The following is a 17182-nucleotide window of genomic DNA, read 5'->3' as shown; positions in this document are numbered from 1 at the left end:
TAACTGAGGCACATAGAAGTGAAGTGACTTGCCCAAAGTCACACAGCTGACAATTGGCAGAGCCGGGATTTGAACCCATGACCTCTGACTTCAAAACCCGTGCTCTTTCCACTGAGCCACGCTGCTTCTAGTGCCTAGTATAGTGCTCCGCACACAGTAAGCACTCAATAAATGCAATTGATTTGGTAACACTGATCACCGAACCTTTCCTTTTAGACTGTTAGCCCATTGTTGGGTAGGGACTGTCTTTATATGTTGCCAACTTGTACTTCCCAAGCGCTTAGTACAGTGCTCTGCACACAGTAAGTGCTCAATAAATACGATTGATTGATTGATTGATTTCCTTGTGACAGCCACATTGCACTCTGCCCCGTGCAACTCGTGTTTTGGGGTTTTTTTCCAGGTTTTTTTGTTGTTTGTTTTTTTATGATATTTTTTAAGCACTAATTATGTCCCAGGCACTGTACTGAGCACTGGGATAGATACGAGCTTATCAGGTTGGGCACAGTCCAGGTCCCACACGGGGCTCACAGCCTGAATCCCCAGTTCACAGATGAAGCAACTGAGGGATGTAAAAGTTAAGTGATTTGCCCAAGGTCACACAGCCGTCAAGTGGAGGAGCTGGGATTAGAACGCAGGTCCTTCTGAATCTCTCTCTACTCGGCCATGCTGCTTCTCAGGTTGTCAGAACGTCAATCAATCAATCAATCGTATTTATTGAGCGCTTACTGTGTGCAGAGCACTGTACTAAGCACTTGGTAAGTCCAAGTTGGCAACATATAGAGACGGTCCCTACCCAACAGTGGGCTCACAGTCTAGAAGGGGGAGACAGAGAACAAAACAAAACATATTAACAAAATAAAATAAATAGAATAGATATGTACAAGTAAAATAGAGTAATAGAGTAATGCCGTCATTCCCTAAACCCTCCAAGGCGCCAAAACATATAGTGAAAACCTGCATTTTGGCAGAACTCACTGTATTTATAAAAAACACATAGGTTGCAGCATTGGTGTTCATGGAGATTGCGGTGTAACAAAGCAGTCCATTGTTTCTGTCTTTAAAGTTGGCCACCGCTGGATTTTGCAGGGAAATTGCACTGAGGGTTAGTTATTATAACTGACAAAGACTCATCCTCTTAACCCCGAAGAGAATCAGAGCTGTTTGCTTAGTAATCTCCTCTCTTTATCTGTCTTTTTCGTCCTTCCCTTCCTTCCCCAAGCGACTACCATCCTTCAATCAATCAATCAATCAATCAATCAATCGTATTTATTGAGCACTTACTGTGTGCAGACCACTGTATTAAGCGCTTGGGCAGTACAAGTTAGCAACATACAGAAACGGTCCCTACCCAACAGTGGGCTCACAGTCTAGAAGGGGGAGACAGAGAACAGAACAAAACATATCAACAAAATAAAATAAATAGAATAGATATGTACAAGTAAAATAAATAGAGTAATAAATACGTACAAACATATATACATATATACAGGTGCTGTGGGGAAGGGAAGGAGGTAAGGTGGGGGGATGGAGAGGGGGACGAGGGGGAGAATCCTTGATTCAGCCATTGCACTCCCAGTGGGAAGTGGTGTGGCCTAATGGATTGAACACAGGCCTTGATGTCAGAAGGACCTGGATAATAATAATAACAATAATAACAATAATAATAATTTTGGTATTTGTTAAGCGCTTACTTTGTGCCAAGCACTGTTCTAAGCGCTCAGGGGGGGATACAAGGTAATCAAGGTTGTCCCATGGGGGGCTCACAGTCTTCATCCCCATTTTACAGATGAAGGAACTGAGGCCCAGAGAAGTGAAGTGACTTGCCCAGAGTCACACAGCTGACAAGTGGCGGAGCCGGGATTAGAACCCATGACCTCTGATTCCCAAGCCCGGGCTCTTTCCACCGAGCCACGCTGCTTCTCTAATCCTAATCCTGGCTCTGCCGTTCGTCTGCTCTGTGACCCTGGGCAAGTCGCTTCATTTCTCTGTGGCTCAGTTACCTCATCTGTAAAATGGGGATTAAGAATGTGAGCCCCATGTGGGACAGGAACTGTGTCCAACCTGATGAACTTGTATCTACTCCAGCTTTTTAGAACAGTATCTGGCACATAGTAAATACTCTCCAAGAACCAAAACTGTTATTATGGTCTTCTCACCATCCTTCAAGATGCCTTGCACAATGTCAAATGCAATCTGATTCAGGTTGCAAATTATTATTATTATTATTATTATTATTATTATTATTGTTGTTGTTGTTGTTGTTATTATTATTATTATTATTATTATTGTTATTAGAAGCAGTGTGGCTCAGTGGAAAGAGCCCAAGCTTGGGAGTCAGAGGTCATGAGTTCTAATCTCAGCTCCGCCGCTTGTCAGCTGTGTGACTTTGGGCAAGTCACTTCACTTCTCTGGGCCTCAGTTACCACATCTAGAAAATGGGGATTAAGACTGTGAGCCCCATGTGGGACAACCTGATCACCTTGTATCCTCCCCAGTGCTTAGAACGGTGCTTTGCACATAGTAAGCACTTAACAAAAGCCATCATTATCATCTTACTGAGAACTCACCTCTTCCAGGAGGCCTTCCCAGACTGAGCCCCTTTTTTCCTCCCCCCATCCCCCCCACCCTACCTCCTTCCCCTCCCCACAGCACCTGTAGATATGTTTGTACAGATTTTTTACTCTATTTGTTCTACTTGTACATATTTACTATTCTATTTATTTTGTCAGTGATGTGCATCTAGTTTTACTTCTGTTTATTCTGAGGACTTGACACCTGACCACAGGTTTTGTTTTGTTGTCCGTCTCCCGCTTCTAGACCGTGAGCCCGTTGTTGGGTAGGGACCGTCTCTATATGTTGCCAACTTATACTTCCCAAGCTCTTAGTCCAGTGCTCTGCACACAGTAAGCGCTCAATAAATACGATTGAATGAATGAATGAAATTATTATTAGTCATCATGAATGATATTTGAGTACCTGAACCTTTCTCTGACTGACCCCTCATTTCCCCCACGCTGTTCTCCCTCCTTTCTGCATTGCCTATGATCTTGGCTCTGTATCCCTTGAGCAATTGGGTACTTGTCCCACAGCACCTGTGGACATATCCTTATCCTCCTTATATCCTGCTGCTTCCCCTAACTGTACTTTATTTTAAATGTCTTTCTCCCAAACTAGACTGAAAGATCCTTAAAGGCAGGGAACTCAAATACCAACTCTTGTTGTATTGTACTCTCCCAAGGGCTTAGTACAGTGCTCAAACTAAACGCTCAAAAAATACCACTGATTGATTGATGGATGAATTGCTAATTGCAGAGCTCTGTACTGAGCTCATGGGAGACTACAACAGGAGCTAAAGAGTTGGACCCTGTCCTCAAGGGGCTTATGTATATATGTTTTTAAGTATTTATTACTCTATTTTTATTTTATTTGTACATATTTATTCTATTTCTTTTATTTTGTTAATATGTTTTGTTTTGTTCTCTGTCTCCCCCTTCTAGACTGTGAGGCCACAGTTGGGTAGGGACCGTCTCTGTATGTTGCCAAGTTGTACTTCCCAAGCTCTTAGTACAGTGCTCTGCACACAGTAAGCGCTCAATAAATACGACTGAATGAATGAATGACTGGATTCTCATTTATTCTTTATAAAATAATTTCATTCGTTCATCAATCGTATTTACTGAGCACTTACTGTGTGCAAAGCACTGTACTAAGCGCTTAGGAAGTACAAGTTGGCAACAGAGATGGTCCCTACCCAACAGCGGGCTCACAGTCTAGAAGGGGGAGACAGACGACAAAACAAAATATGTAGACAGGTGTCAAAATCATTAGGATAAATAGAATTATAGCTATATGCATATCATTAACAAAATAAATAGAGTAGTAAATATGTACAAGTAAAATAGAGTAATAAATCTGTACAAATATATACAAGTGCTGTGGGGAGGGGAAGGAGGTAGGGCTGGAGGGGATGGGGAGGAGGAGAGGGAAAGGGGAGCTCAGTCTGGGAAGGCTTCCTGGAGGAAGTCAATGCAATATATTATTATTAAATGGAAGAAAAGGCACACTGGGTTAGATATAATCAGACAAAAAACCATGCCTGTCTTACACGAGACTCACATTCCAGGGAAAGGAGGGCAGGTATTTGTTCCCCATTGTACATATGACAAAATGGAAGCACAGGGAAGTTCAGTGACTTGCCCATGGTCATGCAGGAATCAAATAGCAGAGCTGTGATTAAACCCCAAGTCCTCTGACTCCCAGCTCCGTCTTCTTTTCCCTAGGCCAAGCAGGTTCGGGGGGAGCTGCCCACAGAGGAGAACCGGCACCCCAAAGAGTAGTGGCAACAGGGACAGAAACAGATCCTTCATCCTGGAGCAGGAGTCAGGATCCGGAATCCTGCAAAAGTGTGGAGTGGGCGCTTCCTCTGCCTCTCTCTTCCTCTTGCTGCAGCCTACTGCCCTGTTTCCGGTTTACGCCTCCCAAACTCAGACTTCCCATTACCTGTCTACACTGCCTGGGGAGAGCTCGCGGAACTTACTCGAAAGCAAAGAAGACTCCTGCATCTCTTCTGATTTCTTCCTCCCTTCTGACCTCCAGACTGCCTCCTCTGTGTAAAGAAAGAAGGCCCTTTAGTCATGAATGTGCCTTTCGCTCTGACGCTACCACAGTCCACAGCAATGGGCCTTAGTGTTTTTATGGTCTCCGTCCCTTGTGCTGATAGTCATTTCCTTCTTATCGTAAGGGGTTTCTTATGGCCTGCCCAGTCCCCAGTAACTCAAACAGATGGTGCCGCCAACTCTTCACCAGACCATCTGGGCTCCAGCCCCACCTCCATACTTCTTCCTTTCCTTTCTAGTGGAATCCGTTCCAGAAAGAACTGGGACAATCAAAACATCACCACCTTGGCTTTCCAACCCCCAAATGGCCTTTTCCTCCTAATTTCCAGTCTCCATCCTCTCCTATTCTTTGTCCCTAAGCACCACCTCTGCCACTCCCCACAACCCTGATTCTCTGGGTATGAGAATCTTTCTCCTTCGCTTGGTCTTTTTAAACAGCAGCCTCTTCTTTTTTTGAGTCTTTTCCTGTTCTACTTGACCCTCCTGATTCCTTTCACTCTTTCTCCCGCTGTTGTATACCTATGTGCCCTTCACTGCTCCAACCATGGCCATTTCATGGTGTCTGGAGATGGTAGCATGGGGGGAAGATTCTGGGTAGCATCTAGTTTGCACTTAGAGGCACAGCGGCTCTCTTAAACATGGTTGCCCAAGCTCCTTTGCCAGGAAATAATAATAATGATGATGGCATTTATTAAGCACTTACTATGTGCAAAGCACTGTTCTAAGCGCTGGGGAGGTTACAAGGTGATCAGGTTGTCCCACGGGGGGCTCACAGTCTTAATCCCCATTTTCCAGATGAGGGAACTGAGGCACAGAGAAGTTAAGTGACTTGCACAGTTGACAATTGGCAGAGACGGGATTCGAACCCATGAGCTCTGACTCCAAAGCCCGTGCTCTTTCCACTGAGCCACGCTGCTTCTCTGATTTTTGTGGGGTGAGTTCCTGGGGGTGATGCCGGTTAGAAAAGGCAATCTCTGCCTCTTCGTTCTGAGTGGTCCAACTAATGTCCCAGCTGGGCCCAAACCACACTGTACTCTTTTCTGGTTTGTAGGGAGTACCATCTGGTTGGAGGGTGGGACGCCACCAGTCTTTGGGGACGTAAGTACTGCCAGTGTCCAGGTGAGTGCTTCTTAGCGGAATAGGTGAGCTCCTTGGGACATCTTTCTGGGCTGCCCATCCGAGACGGGTCTGGGAGGGCTCTGGCATCATCATTAATGCCCACCTTGGGTCATCCCCCAGAAGGCTGTGTCTGTAGGGGAGGACATCCGCTGGGTAACAGAGGCCCGTGGGTCCATGGGGTCTGCTGATGAGGGCCTCTCAGCTCTCCCCTTGATAGCGAAGGACGATCTCCCCACCCCCTTTGGTCGGTGGCAGGTGCCACCCACAGGAACTGTTCTCTCTCCTTGGACGTGGACAGTTTCTCGAGTCACAGAACTCTGCTTCCTTCTCCCATTATATCTCCATGTTTCTGGCACCTGATTCTTCAAAAGGGGGCTTTGGTATGTTCCACTGCAGGTCGTCATGCCCAAATGCCAAGGGTTCAGGCTCGGAGGAGGGGTCTTGGATCCTACTTAGGCTCTTCCACTAACTCAACACTGCTGTGCCTCAGATTCCCCGCCTGCAGAGTTGGCCAGATTCTGAAGTGCCCAAGGATCGATGGGATGGCAGACCATTGCTTAATTTGGCTCAAACAAAAGCAGGCCTTGCTTTGGCATTATCCCCGCCCACCAGTCCATTTCCTTTGTTCCTTTTTCCACCTCTGCCATTCCGTTCCCATTTTCCTGCTTCCCCGGTTTGTCCCGTTCCCGTCTTCGAGTGGGATGTGGAGTGAACTGGCATCAGTTGGGGAACAAGGCTGGAAACCAAGACTCTGATGGGGATATTTATGTCGTAGGATTGTTCCTAGGCATCTTTCACAGGGAGGTGACGAGGTCGGCCAGAGGAAGGGAGGTGAAGGTCAAGTTGAGATGGGTGAGAGAAGGTGGGAGCAGACTGTCGCTGCGTTCCCTCTCATGAGTGGCTCTGTCTCCCCTTGCAGATAGCTGAAGACACTTTGCAGACTCTGATACCTCCCTTGCCCGCGGCCTCCAATCCCAGAAGAGTTTTCCTTAATGCCAGTATACGGGAGAACTACTGTCCAGTGATGCCCCACACCATGTATTGTCTGCCCCTCTGGCCCGGAATGTCAATGGTGCTTCTGACCAAGGTGACGAGACCCTTAGCCTGACCCTGCCTCCCTGGGGCTCACCCCGGGACTGGCTGCCCTCTCTGCTGGGCACCCCCCTCCGACCTCCAAGCCCCCCTGCTTTTTCTCTGCAGAGTCCTAATTGGCATTTGGCCCTCTCCTTCTACCAACTCCTGGATGGGTTTTACGTGCTGGAGAAGAGGCTAAAGGAAGGGCAGGAGGGCGGGAGCAGCTTGAGGTCCCACCCTCTCCTGGGAGATTTGCGCCAGAGGATGGATAAGTTTCTCAAGAACCGAGGTGGGCCGGAGATTCAGGTGAGATTCTGTGGGCTTTTGGCACTGCCCGTCCCCCGTGAGAGGCTAAGAGGGTTGATAATAATAATAATGATAATAATTGTGGTTATTTGTTAAGCGCTTACTGTGTGCCAGGCACTGTACTAAGCACTGGGGTGGACACAAGCGAATCGGGTTGGACACAGCCCCTGTCTCGTGTGGGACTTATCGTCTCAATCCTCATTTTACAGATGAGTAACTGAGGCACAGAGAAGTGAAATGACTTACCCAAGCTCGCACAACAGCCATGTGGAGCCGGGAGGTTGGAGGGAGACGGGAGGGCCTGACAACTTAGCCCTGGGGATGTCGAAATCCGCATCCGAGGGCAGATACTGCCTGGACTTCCTCTGGTTAAGCCATTTCCATTTTTTGTGCCTCAGTTTCCCCAACTCTAAAGTGGGGAGCTTGGCTAAAGTATAAGCCGATGTTAACTGACTCTGGAGATATTAATCGTTATAATATTAAGCACTTGCTCTGTGCAAAGCACCCTACAAGCCGTGGGAGAGAAGCAGTGTGGTCTAATGGATAGAGCACTATCCACTAGAGGTCTATTGACTAGACCACAGACCTGGGAGTCAGAGAGGGCCTTGAGTTCTAATCCTGCCACCCCTGCTTGTCTGCTGCGAAACCTTGGGCAAGTCACTTAATTTTTCAGTCCCTCAATCAGCTTACCTGAAAAGTGGAGACCAAGACTGTGAGCCCCATTTGGGACATGAACTGTATCCAGCCTGATTAGCTTGTATCTACCCTGGCAGTTAGTACAGTGCCTGGCACATAGTAAGCACTTAACAAATTTAAAAAAAGAAAAAGGAAAGTGCATGGATGAGCTGTAGAGACAATCCCTGGCCCCCAAGGGACTCATGGGCCAAGAGGAACTGTGAGGAGCCGGTTGTTGACAAACATTTATTCGTATTTATTGAGCACTTCTGTGTGCAGAGCACTGTACTAAGCGCTTGGGAAGTACAAGTTGGCAACATATAGAGACGGTCCCTACCCAACAGCAGGCTCACAGTCTAGAAGGGGGAGACAGACAACGAAACAAAACACGTGGACAGGTGTCAAGTTGTCAGAACATGTAAAGGAAGATGAAACAAAGATATAAAAGCAAGGACGATGATAAATATGAGCAGAGCAGCAGGATTACAGGCCCTTCACAGCTCAGACCATAGGACCAACAGTCACCAGAGCCACAGCCTGTAAAAGTTGAGAAGGCCTCGTGTTGCCGGTGGTCGGAGTCCTTTCTGAGCTGGAGTCAGGGCCGATGGGAATCCCCGTGGCATTGAGGTGGGGTGTCTTCTCTCCCCAACCAAAGGCCCTGCGGGGTTGGGAGTCAGGGAAGAGGTGGGCACCTCCCACTGCTGCCAATGAAATCTGAAGATTTGAGCCCTGGGGAGTGACGGAAGGCTGAAATTACTGTTGAGAAAGAGAAAACCCGGAGTCCCCTGGTGAAAAGAAGTTGGGTGTGAGTTGACGTTTCATCTCTGGGCTCATTACAGAGCACGTGGCTGGAGTTTAAGAACAAGGTTTTCTCCAGAAGCGAGCCTGGATCCTCTTGGGAGTAAGTTGTGAAGAAGTGAGAGAAGCTGGGTCAGAAACGAGAGAGGGAGTGAGGTGGTAGATGCCCCCTCTGAACGAAGATTGGAGGGAGGCCCAGAAAATAGGAGGGTGTGCGAGGGGCTGGTCTTGGGAAGGGAAGAGTCACGGGGAAAACTCGAGGGTGGGTGATTGGGGAAGTGCAGCAGGACGGTCCAGGCGCTGGGGAGAAGGCAAAACTGGATGGGATCTCCTGTCATCTCCTGCCCTTCCCCACCGCCTTGTCTCCGGGTGGCCAGGCTCCTCCAGGCCTGTGGGAAGTTGAAGCGGCAGCTCTGCTCCATGTACCGTCTCTACTTCCTGACCACGGCTCCGGGCCCGGGAGGGCCCTGTCTCCCCCAGAGCCTTCAGGGCCAAGTTCAGAAGCTCATGAAGTAAGTACAACTCTTTTTCACCTCGGGACCCCAGGGTAGTTCCCTCTCTCAGGGTTGGGGCCCGGGGGCCTGAGCCATTAGCGGACTTGATTCCCCAAATAACCGGACCTCCCTCTGGCTTCCTTTGGCAGAGAAAAGCTGCTGGACTGGAAGGACTTTCTGTTGGTGAAGAGCAAGAGAAACGTGACCATGGTGTCATATCCTGATAGAGAGGTGCTAAGGTGTACTAGGGGGTCACTTGGTGGGGGTGAGGGTGTCCTCGGCCATAGCTCTGTGAAACAGTTGGAGGGCTCAAGGGAGGAGTCTTTATCCCACTACCTTAATCCTCGCTTCTCCCCTGTTATTCCCCAGTGGAGAGGCTGAGAAATCAATCATTCGGATTAATAGAGCACTTACTGTGTGCAGATAACTGGACTAAGTGCTTGAGAGAGTATAATATAGCAGAGTTGGTAGACCCGTTCACTTGAGAGAGTATAATACAGCAGAGTTCCCTGCCCACAAGGCGCTTCCAGTCTTGGGGGATGTCTAGAACAGTGTCCCCTCTTGCTCCTTGTAGCTATAAAGGCCCCAAAGTTCAAATAATAATAATAATGGCATTTGTTAAGCACTTACTATGTGCAGAGCACTGTTCTAAGCGCTGGGGGGATACAAGGTGATCAAGTTGTCCCACGTGGGGCTCACAGTCTTCATCCCCATTTTACAAATGAGGTAACTGAGGCTCAGAGAAGTTAAGTGACTTGCCCAAGGTCACACAGCAGACCTGCGGCGGAGTCAGGATTCAAACCCATGACCTCTGACTCCAAAGCCCGTGCTCTTTCCATTGAGCCACGCTGCTTCTCAAACATTCAAAGCATTACTAAGGTCACATCTCCAAGAGGGCTTCCCTGATAAAGCCCTCTCTTTCCTCACTCATTCTCCCTTCTGCATTATGTTTGGCACTTCAATCTGTCACCTTTGGACACTTGATATTTGCCCCACCTCCAACCGCACAGCTGTTATGTACATATCTGTAAATTATATATTGTATGTTATTTATTCATATCAATGTACCTCTCCCCCTCTAGACCGTAAGCTCATTACGGGCAGGGAACGTGTCTGCTAATTCTGTTTTATTGTACTCTCCCAAGCACTTAATACAGCGCTCTGCACATAGTGAGCACTGGATAAATACGATTGATTGAAGTGGAAATTCAAGAGAATTTAGAGAAGCAGCGTGGCTCAGTGGAAAGAGCGCAGGCTGGGGAGCCAGAGGTTGTGGGTTCTAATCCCGGCTCCACCACTTGTCAGCTGTGTGACCTTGGGCAAGTCACTTAACTTCTCTGCGCCCTGAAGACTGTGAGCCCCATGTGGGACAACCTGAGTACCTTGTATCTCCCCCAGCGCTTAGAACAGTGCTTGGCATGTAGTAAGCGCTTAACAAATACTAACATTAATTAATTAAGTGAGTCCTCTGGGCCAAGTTTAACCCTAAACAGTCCTGGGGGCAGAGAGGAAGAGCAGTGGCCTGGAGTCAAAAGCCTTGGGTTCTAATCCTGGCTCTGCCACTTGCCTGCTGGGACACCTTGGGCAAGTCACTTCATTTCTCTGTGCCTCAATTCCCTCATCTACAAAATGGGGATTCATAGTAATAATAATAATAGTATCTGTGAAGTGCTTACTGTGCTCGAGGCACTGTATTAAGCGCAGGGGTGGCTACAAGCAAATCGTATTGGACACAGTCCCTGTCCCACAAGGGGCTCACAGTCTCAATCCCCGTTTTACAGATGAGGTAACTGAAGCCCAAAGAAGTGAAGTGACTTGCTTAAGTTCACACGACAGACAAGTGATGGAGCCGGGATTGAATACTTGTTTTCCCTCCTACTTAGACTGCGAGCCCCTTGTGGGACTTGATTATTTCATATTTACCCCAGCGCTTAGTACAGTGCTTGACACATAGTAAGCATTTAACAAATACTATTGTTACTGTTATTATTGTTATTACTATTATGGAGAACCTCTAGGCAGAGTTCCTTCACGGTCAAGGGAAGAGCCTTCCTTAGGTCCCAGAGAGTATTCTGAGGGCTATTTTCTAAATAATAAATAATAATAATAATGATGGCATTTATTAAGCACCTACTATATGCAAAGCACTGTTCTAAGCTCTGGGGAGGTTACAAGGTGATCAGGTTGTCCCACGGGGGGCTCACAGTCTTAATCCCCATGTTACAGATGAGGGAACTGAGGCCCAGAGAAGTGAAGTGACTTGCCCAAAGTCACACAGCTGACAATTGGCAGAGCCGGGATTTGAACCCATGACCTCTGACTCCAAAGTCCGGGCTCTTTCTGCTGAGCCACGCTGCTTCTCTAACCTGAGAACCTAAGAGGAAGGAAGTTCCTTGTCATGCCCAGGCCCTGGACCCTCCCCACATCCCTGCCAAAATGATAACACCGTCAACTCACTTTGTCGTCCTAGGCCAGTTCCTCTCCAGGGCCTCAGTTTATCCATCTGTTAAATGTGTTTCCCTGGGGGAGGGCCAGAGATAGCTTCATAACTAACAGCACCGACCTACTATCCCCTTCCTTATCTTGGCACTCTGACCCTCTGGCACTTCTGGGGACACCCAGAAGACTCCACCAGTACCCGAGAAGGTCCCCGAGAGCACTTTGTCCGAGCAGCAGCAGCAGCAGTGTGGGCCTGGGGAGTCAGAGAAGGGGTTCATGGAAACAGAGGGGCTGGCTGCCGGGCTTGGGGGATCTTGCCGTCTGCTCCGGGATGGCTCTCCGCGCGGCTGAGCTGGTGGAAAGGATTATTGGGTGATCCCGTCTGACCCTGAAGCCAAACCTCCTTAACCCCCCACCCCCACCTACCTGGAAGACTTCCCAGGCTTGGTTCACTTCATCTACGTGGATCGCCTCGGTGGGCAGATGGTGGCTCCTTCACTCAACGTCAACGAGAAGACCTCGTCAGAGCTAGGGAAGGGGCCCCTGGCGGCCTTCGTCAAGGGCAAGGTAACCAACACACCTTCCCAGCCGGAATTCAAACCGTGGGCCGTCTTTGAAACCCAGCATCATGTACCCAGTTCCCTTAGGTTCCACCTGCTCTCTCAGGGTGGCCTCGGGTGATGGCGGTTTTAAGCGTAGCCTGATCTTTGGCCTGTGGGGAGCTACCTAGGGGTTAGTTGGGAGAGGCGACCGCCGACATCTCCTCCCCCGACCCCCCTCTCCTTCCCCACAGGTCTGGGCTCTAGTCAGGCTGGCGCGGCGATACCTCCAGAAAGGCTACACCACGCTGACATTTCGAGACGGAGACTACTACTGCTCGTACTTCCTGTGGTTTGAAAATGAGATGGTGAGCGAGGCCCTTCCTGACACCAGGGTGGGGCCTCTGGTCCCTTCTGGTGAGGCTAAAGATAGAGAGGCAGAGCCGGCACGACCAAACGGGGGCTGCCCTGGGTGGATCGGAAGTCCGCGGTCATCTCGTGGGCTTCTCCCGGCTTCCCTCAGTCCCTGTCACCGAGGCTAAGGAAAGAGTTCTCTCTGTTGGCCAGCACAGAGAGCAGAAGAGATAGAGTTGGCAGCAGGCAGAGAATGTGTTTGAAATATGTTTCATTACTTTTTCTCTGCCTGCTCTCTTCTTGTCCCTCTTCACTTTCTCTTCATTTTCTCTTCGTTTTTTTCTCTTGTCAGCCTTCTTCTTCTCCTTTCAAAATGCTCTTGCATCTTCCTTTGGTCTTGAAACTTTTCTCTTTCTTTTTCTATGTCCCTCTCTCTTTCTCTACCATTTCTTCAGTGCTCTGCACATAGTAAGCGCTCAATAAATGCGATTGATGATGATGATTTTTTCAGTCACCATGAGAGGGTCCAGGGCCCCCCTCAACCCCTGCATCCTCTTGATCTCCTCGCTGACCTCCTTCCTCTCCCCCTCCTCCCCCTCTCCATCCCTCCCGCCTTACCTCCTTCCCTTCCCCACAGCACCTGTATATATGTATATATGTTTGTACATATTTATTACTCTATTTTACTTGTACATATCTATTCTATTTATTTCATTTTGTTAGTATGTTTTGTTTTGTTCTCTGTCACCCCCTTCTAGACTGTGAGCCCACTGTTGGGTAGGGACCGTCTCTATGTGTTGCCAACTTGTACTTCCCGAGCGCTTAGTACAGTGCTCTGCACACAGTAAGTGCTCAATAAATGTGATTGATTGATTGATATCTGCTCCACCGTCCTCATTGTTCCTACTTCCTCCCCTACAGTTCGGCGCAAAATTCCCCTTCCCCTAATTCTTCCTTCTTCCTAGCAGAGCAGTGAAGTATGTGAGGAGTAGTTTGATGACTGACAGTATTTGAGGAATGAAGCCACCCAGGTTGTAAATGTGGGATGGGTGCCACAGGGACCTGTGACCTCTTCTACCTCGGCCCATCCACCGCAGCTGCCAGGGAGAGTGAGAAGTCCCGTTTGCACTCTCCCATCCTTCTTTGCCAGTTAGCCATGTCTCTCCTGGGGCAGCATCTTCTCCTGAGAACCATTCATTCATTCAATCATATTTATTGAGCGCTCACTGTGTGCAGAGCACTGTCCTAAGCGCTTGGGAAGTACAAGTTGGCAACCTCTAGAGACGGTGCCTAACCAACAACGGGCTCACAGTCTAGAAATGGGAGACAGGCAACAAAACAAAACATGTAGATAGGTGTCAAAATCGTCAGAACAAATAGAATTAAAGCTATATTCACTCAATCGTATTTATTGAGCACTTACTGTATGCAGAGCACTGGACTTAGCGCTTGGGAAGTACAAGTCGGCAACATATAGAGACGGTCCCTACCCAACAACGGGCTTACAGTCTAGAAGCGGGAGACAATGAAACAAAGCAGTGTGGCCTAGTGGCAAGAGCTTGGGAGTCAGAGCATGTGGGTTCTAATCCCTGCTCTTCCACTTGTCTGCTATGTGACCTCGGGCAAGTCACTTCACTTCTCTGGGCCTCAGTTACCTCCTCTGGAAAATGGGGATTAAGACTGTGAGTCCCACGTGGGACAACCCGATTACTTGTACCTACCCCATTGCTTAGAACAGTGCTTGGCACATAGTAAGTGATTAACAAATACCATAGTAAAAATAATAACCTTGATTCCGCCACTTGTCTGCTGTGTGGCCTTGGGCAAGTCACTTCATTTTCCTGTGCCTCGGTTACCTCATCTGTAAAATGGGGATTAAGGCTGTGAGCCCCATGTGGGACATGGCCCGTGTCCAACCTGATTAGCTTGTACGTATCCCAGCTCTTAGATCAGTGCCTAGCACATAGTAAGTGTTTAACAAATGCCATTTACATTTTTTTTAAACGGGGGGAAGGTGCACTTCCATGTTCAGGAGGATCCTTTGCTTGTCATTCATTCATTCATTCAATTGTATTTATTGAGCGCTTACTGTGTGCAGAGCACTGTACTAAACGCTTGGGAAGTACAAGTTGGAGTTGTGTTGTCGAGTTCCTGCTTTCCGGTCTCTCCCCATTCAGTTTCCCTCACCAATCCTCACCCCATCCCTGCAAATTTTCCCTCTACAGGGCTACAAGCTACCAACCATGGAGGTGCCAGTCCTGTCAGATGACTCAGCTCCCGTTGGCATGCTGGGGGGAGACTACTACAGGTAGGAGGAGTCAGTCAGTTGTATTCATTGAGCATTTCTTTGTGCAGAGCACTGTACGAAGCACTTGGGAGAGAAGGAGCGTGGCTCAGTGGAAAGAGCCCGGGCTTTGGAGTCAGAGGTCATGGGTTCAAATCTCAGCTCCGCCAATTGTCAGCTGTGTGACTTTGGGCAAGTCACTTAACTTCTCTGGGCCTCCGTTCCCTCAATCTGTAAAATAGGGATTAAGACTGTGAGCCCCACGTGGGACAATCTGATCACCTTGTATCCCCCCAGCGCTTAGAACGGTGCTTTGCACATAGTAAGCACTTAACAAATACCATTATTATTACCCTACAACAATAAACAGACACATTCCCTGCCCACAATGAGCTTACAGTCTAGAGGTGCAATGGGCAAGTCTAGAGGAGCAGTGAGAGCCCAATCCAGCTGTCTTCTCCACCAGAAAAACCCCAATCCTGGCACAAGACACAGCTCCATGGGGTAAGACTCAGTCACCATTAAGTTGTCTAAGCATCCCTGTGGGTCTCCAGTGGGCTGGGCAGCACGGGTAACCTTAGTCTTCTGTTCCGTGAACAGAGAGAGCTTTTTCTGCTCCTTCTGTGGCACCACCAATGCTGCTTGGGGTTATAGATGCCGCAGGGGCCGGGCCCAAGGTAAAGCCTGGGAAAACCAGCAGGGAAATCAGGAAGGTTGCAAATAGAAGTAATGGGATGGTCCCAAGCTAAGGAAAATAGGGAACAGGGAGGCCTCGTTTCCTGTCCAAAAAGGGATGGGAACCTGTGGCTTGGAGCTAGAAGGAGCCGGAGGCTTGCCTGTCCTAAGTGAGATTTGTGTTGGAGCCCGGGCCTGGTTGGGTGGAATGAGTCTGCCTCTTTTCCTGGGGGTTAGGGGAATCCGTCCGCTTCCTCACTGACTGCCCTTTGACTTCTCTCTAGGAAACTGCTCCGCTATTACAGCAAGAGCTATCCAGCGGAGGTGGTCAAGTGCTATGAGCTGATGGCCATCCATCTGGCCATCATCCCCACGGACCTGGTGGTCCAACAGGCGGGCGAGCTGGCCCGACGGCTGTGGGAGTCGTCCCGGATCCCTCTGTTCTAAGCTGAGAGAGTGTCGATCTGTCCGTTCCCCTGCCTTAGCCGCTTCCCCCGTTGCCAACAGCCCCTCCTCCTCTGAAGGACTATGGCTCTGTCGGGGACCGGCCCGCCTGGGTGCTCAGACAGAGGGCCACCCTGCCCCAGATTGGGGCTACAGGACCAGACTCGTGAATCTCGAACTGGCTGGCGGAGGGTGGCACCCGGATTTGGTGGGCGACTGCAGTGAGCGGGAGCTGCCTGCTCCAGGAATCTGAGCCAGGAAAGAGCGGGACTGTGAGAGCCAAGGTCCACACGGTCCAGAGGAGCCAACTTGGAGGCCGAGGCTGCCCTGAGAAGGGGCTTCTTCGCTCCGCAGCAGAAATCACAAGCAGGAGGAGCTGGAGGTGATCCGTTACAAACTGTAGTTGCTGTAACGATCCCCTGCCATGCCTGCTCTTCCTCATCTTCCTCTCGGAATTTGCACCCCTGATTTTGGGGGCGCAAGGGGCCTCTTCTGAGGGGATCCCAGGGATCTATTCCTTCCTTTTCTCCTATTCAGGACCCGATCTCCTTCTAGACTTCCAGTTGGCCTCAGTGTCCTCAAGTGGAAGACTCCATCCTTGGTTTGAAGAGGAGAAATCTTATTCTGCACTAAATCTTGAGCATCCACCGCACGACTGCCTTGCCCGCAACAGCGGTTTCCACGTGTTGATCACCAGCGAGTGCAAATAGTGAGCTGGCTGGAGCCCTGGCAGCTGCTGCAGGGGCTGAGAAGACACAGCTGCACACACAAACGTTTTCCTCTTCCAGGCAAAGTGGCTAACTCTTAGTCCCGGCTCCCAGGGCTGGTGAAGTCCCTCCTCTGGCCCACTTCAGAGGACATCACGTGGCTTGGGATCAGATGACAAACCGAAGGTCAGAAAAGCCACACCTCCAGGACTTCTGCAGTTCTGAGACATAGTGACTGAACTTTACACCAGAGAGGATGAATGGAAATAAAAGTTTCAGAAGCCACAGAAGAGCTCAGCCTGCCTTGTAGTTCCTGGGGCTTCCATAATGACAGGGGCAGAAAAACATAGGAACCGGAATACCACTGCGGGAAGTTCTCACCTCAATCAATCAATTAATCAATGGTATTTATTGAGCGCTTATCTTGTACAGAACACTGCACTAAATGCTTGGGAGAGTACAACAGAGTTGGTAGATGTGTTCCCTGCTCACCAGGAACATGCAGTCTAGTGGGAGAGACAGACATTAAAATATATTGTGGATATGTATGTAATTTCTGTGGGGCATGTATCAAGTGCAAGGGAGATGCAGAAGGGAGAGGGAGTAGAGAAGCTGAGAACTTAATCAGGGAAGGCCTCTTGGAGGAGATGTGATT

At 49.1% G+C, this 17182-nt stretch overlaps 1 protein-coding gene across 2 annotated transcripts in view; it reads left to right on the top strand.

Annotated features, from left to right (window-relative positions):
* HPS1 (HPS1 biogenesis of lysosomal organelles complex 3 subunit 1) overlaps window positions 1-16902 on the top strand; it is a 39085-nt gene extending 22183 nt beyond the window's left edge. The window contains exons 11-21 of one of the 2 annotated variants that reach the window (XM_038744167.1): window positions 4284-4613; window positions 5671-5738; window positions 6658-6825; window positions 6939-7118; window positions 8633-8694; window positions 8969-9103; window positions 9235-9300; window positions 11947-12091; window positions 12318-12431; window positions 14643-14725; window positions 15661-16902. In XM_038744167.1, the coding sequence (XP_038600095.1) occupies window positions 4284-4613; window positions 5671-5738; window positions 6658-6825; window positions 6939-7118; window positions 8633-8694; window positions 8969-9103; window positions 9235-9300; window positions 11947-12091; window positions 12318-12431; window positions 14643-14725; window positions 15661-15823 (1514 nt within the window). In that variant the 3' untranslated portion in view covers window positions 15824-16902. The remainder of the gene's footprint in view (window positions 1-4283; window positions 4614-5670; window positions 5739-6657; window positions 6826-6938; window positions 7119-8632; window positions 8695-8968; window positions 9104-9234; window positions 9301-11946; window positions 12092-12317; window positions 12432-14642; window positions 14726-15660) is intronic. The other variant, XM_038744168.1, reaches the window with a different exon arrangement.
* The last annotated feature ends 280 nt before the right edge of the window (window positions 16903-17182 follow it).

The sequence above is a fragment of the Tachyglossus aculeatus genome, chromosome 3, assembly GCF_015852505.1.
Source record: "Tachyglossus aculeatus isolate mTacAcu1 chromosome 3, mTacAcu1.pri, whole genome shotgun sequence".
NCBI lineage: Eukaryota > Metazoa > Chordata > Mammalia > Monotremata > Tachyglossidae > Tachyglossus > Tachyglossus aculeatus.
Note: the sequence above shows the minus strand (reverse complement) of the source record. Positions and strands in the feature narration are given on the sequence as shown.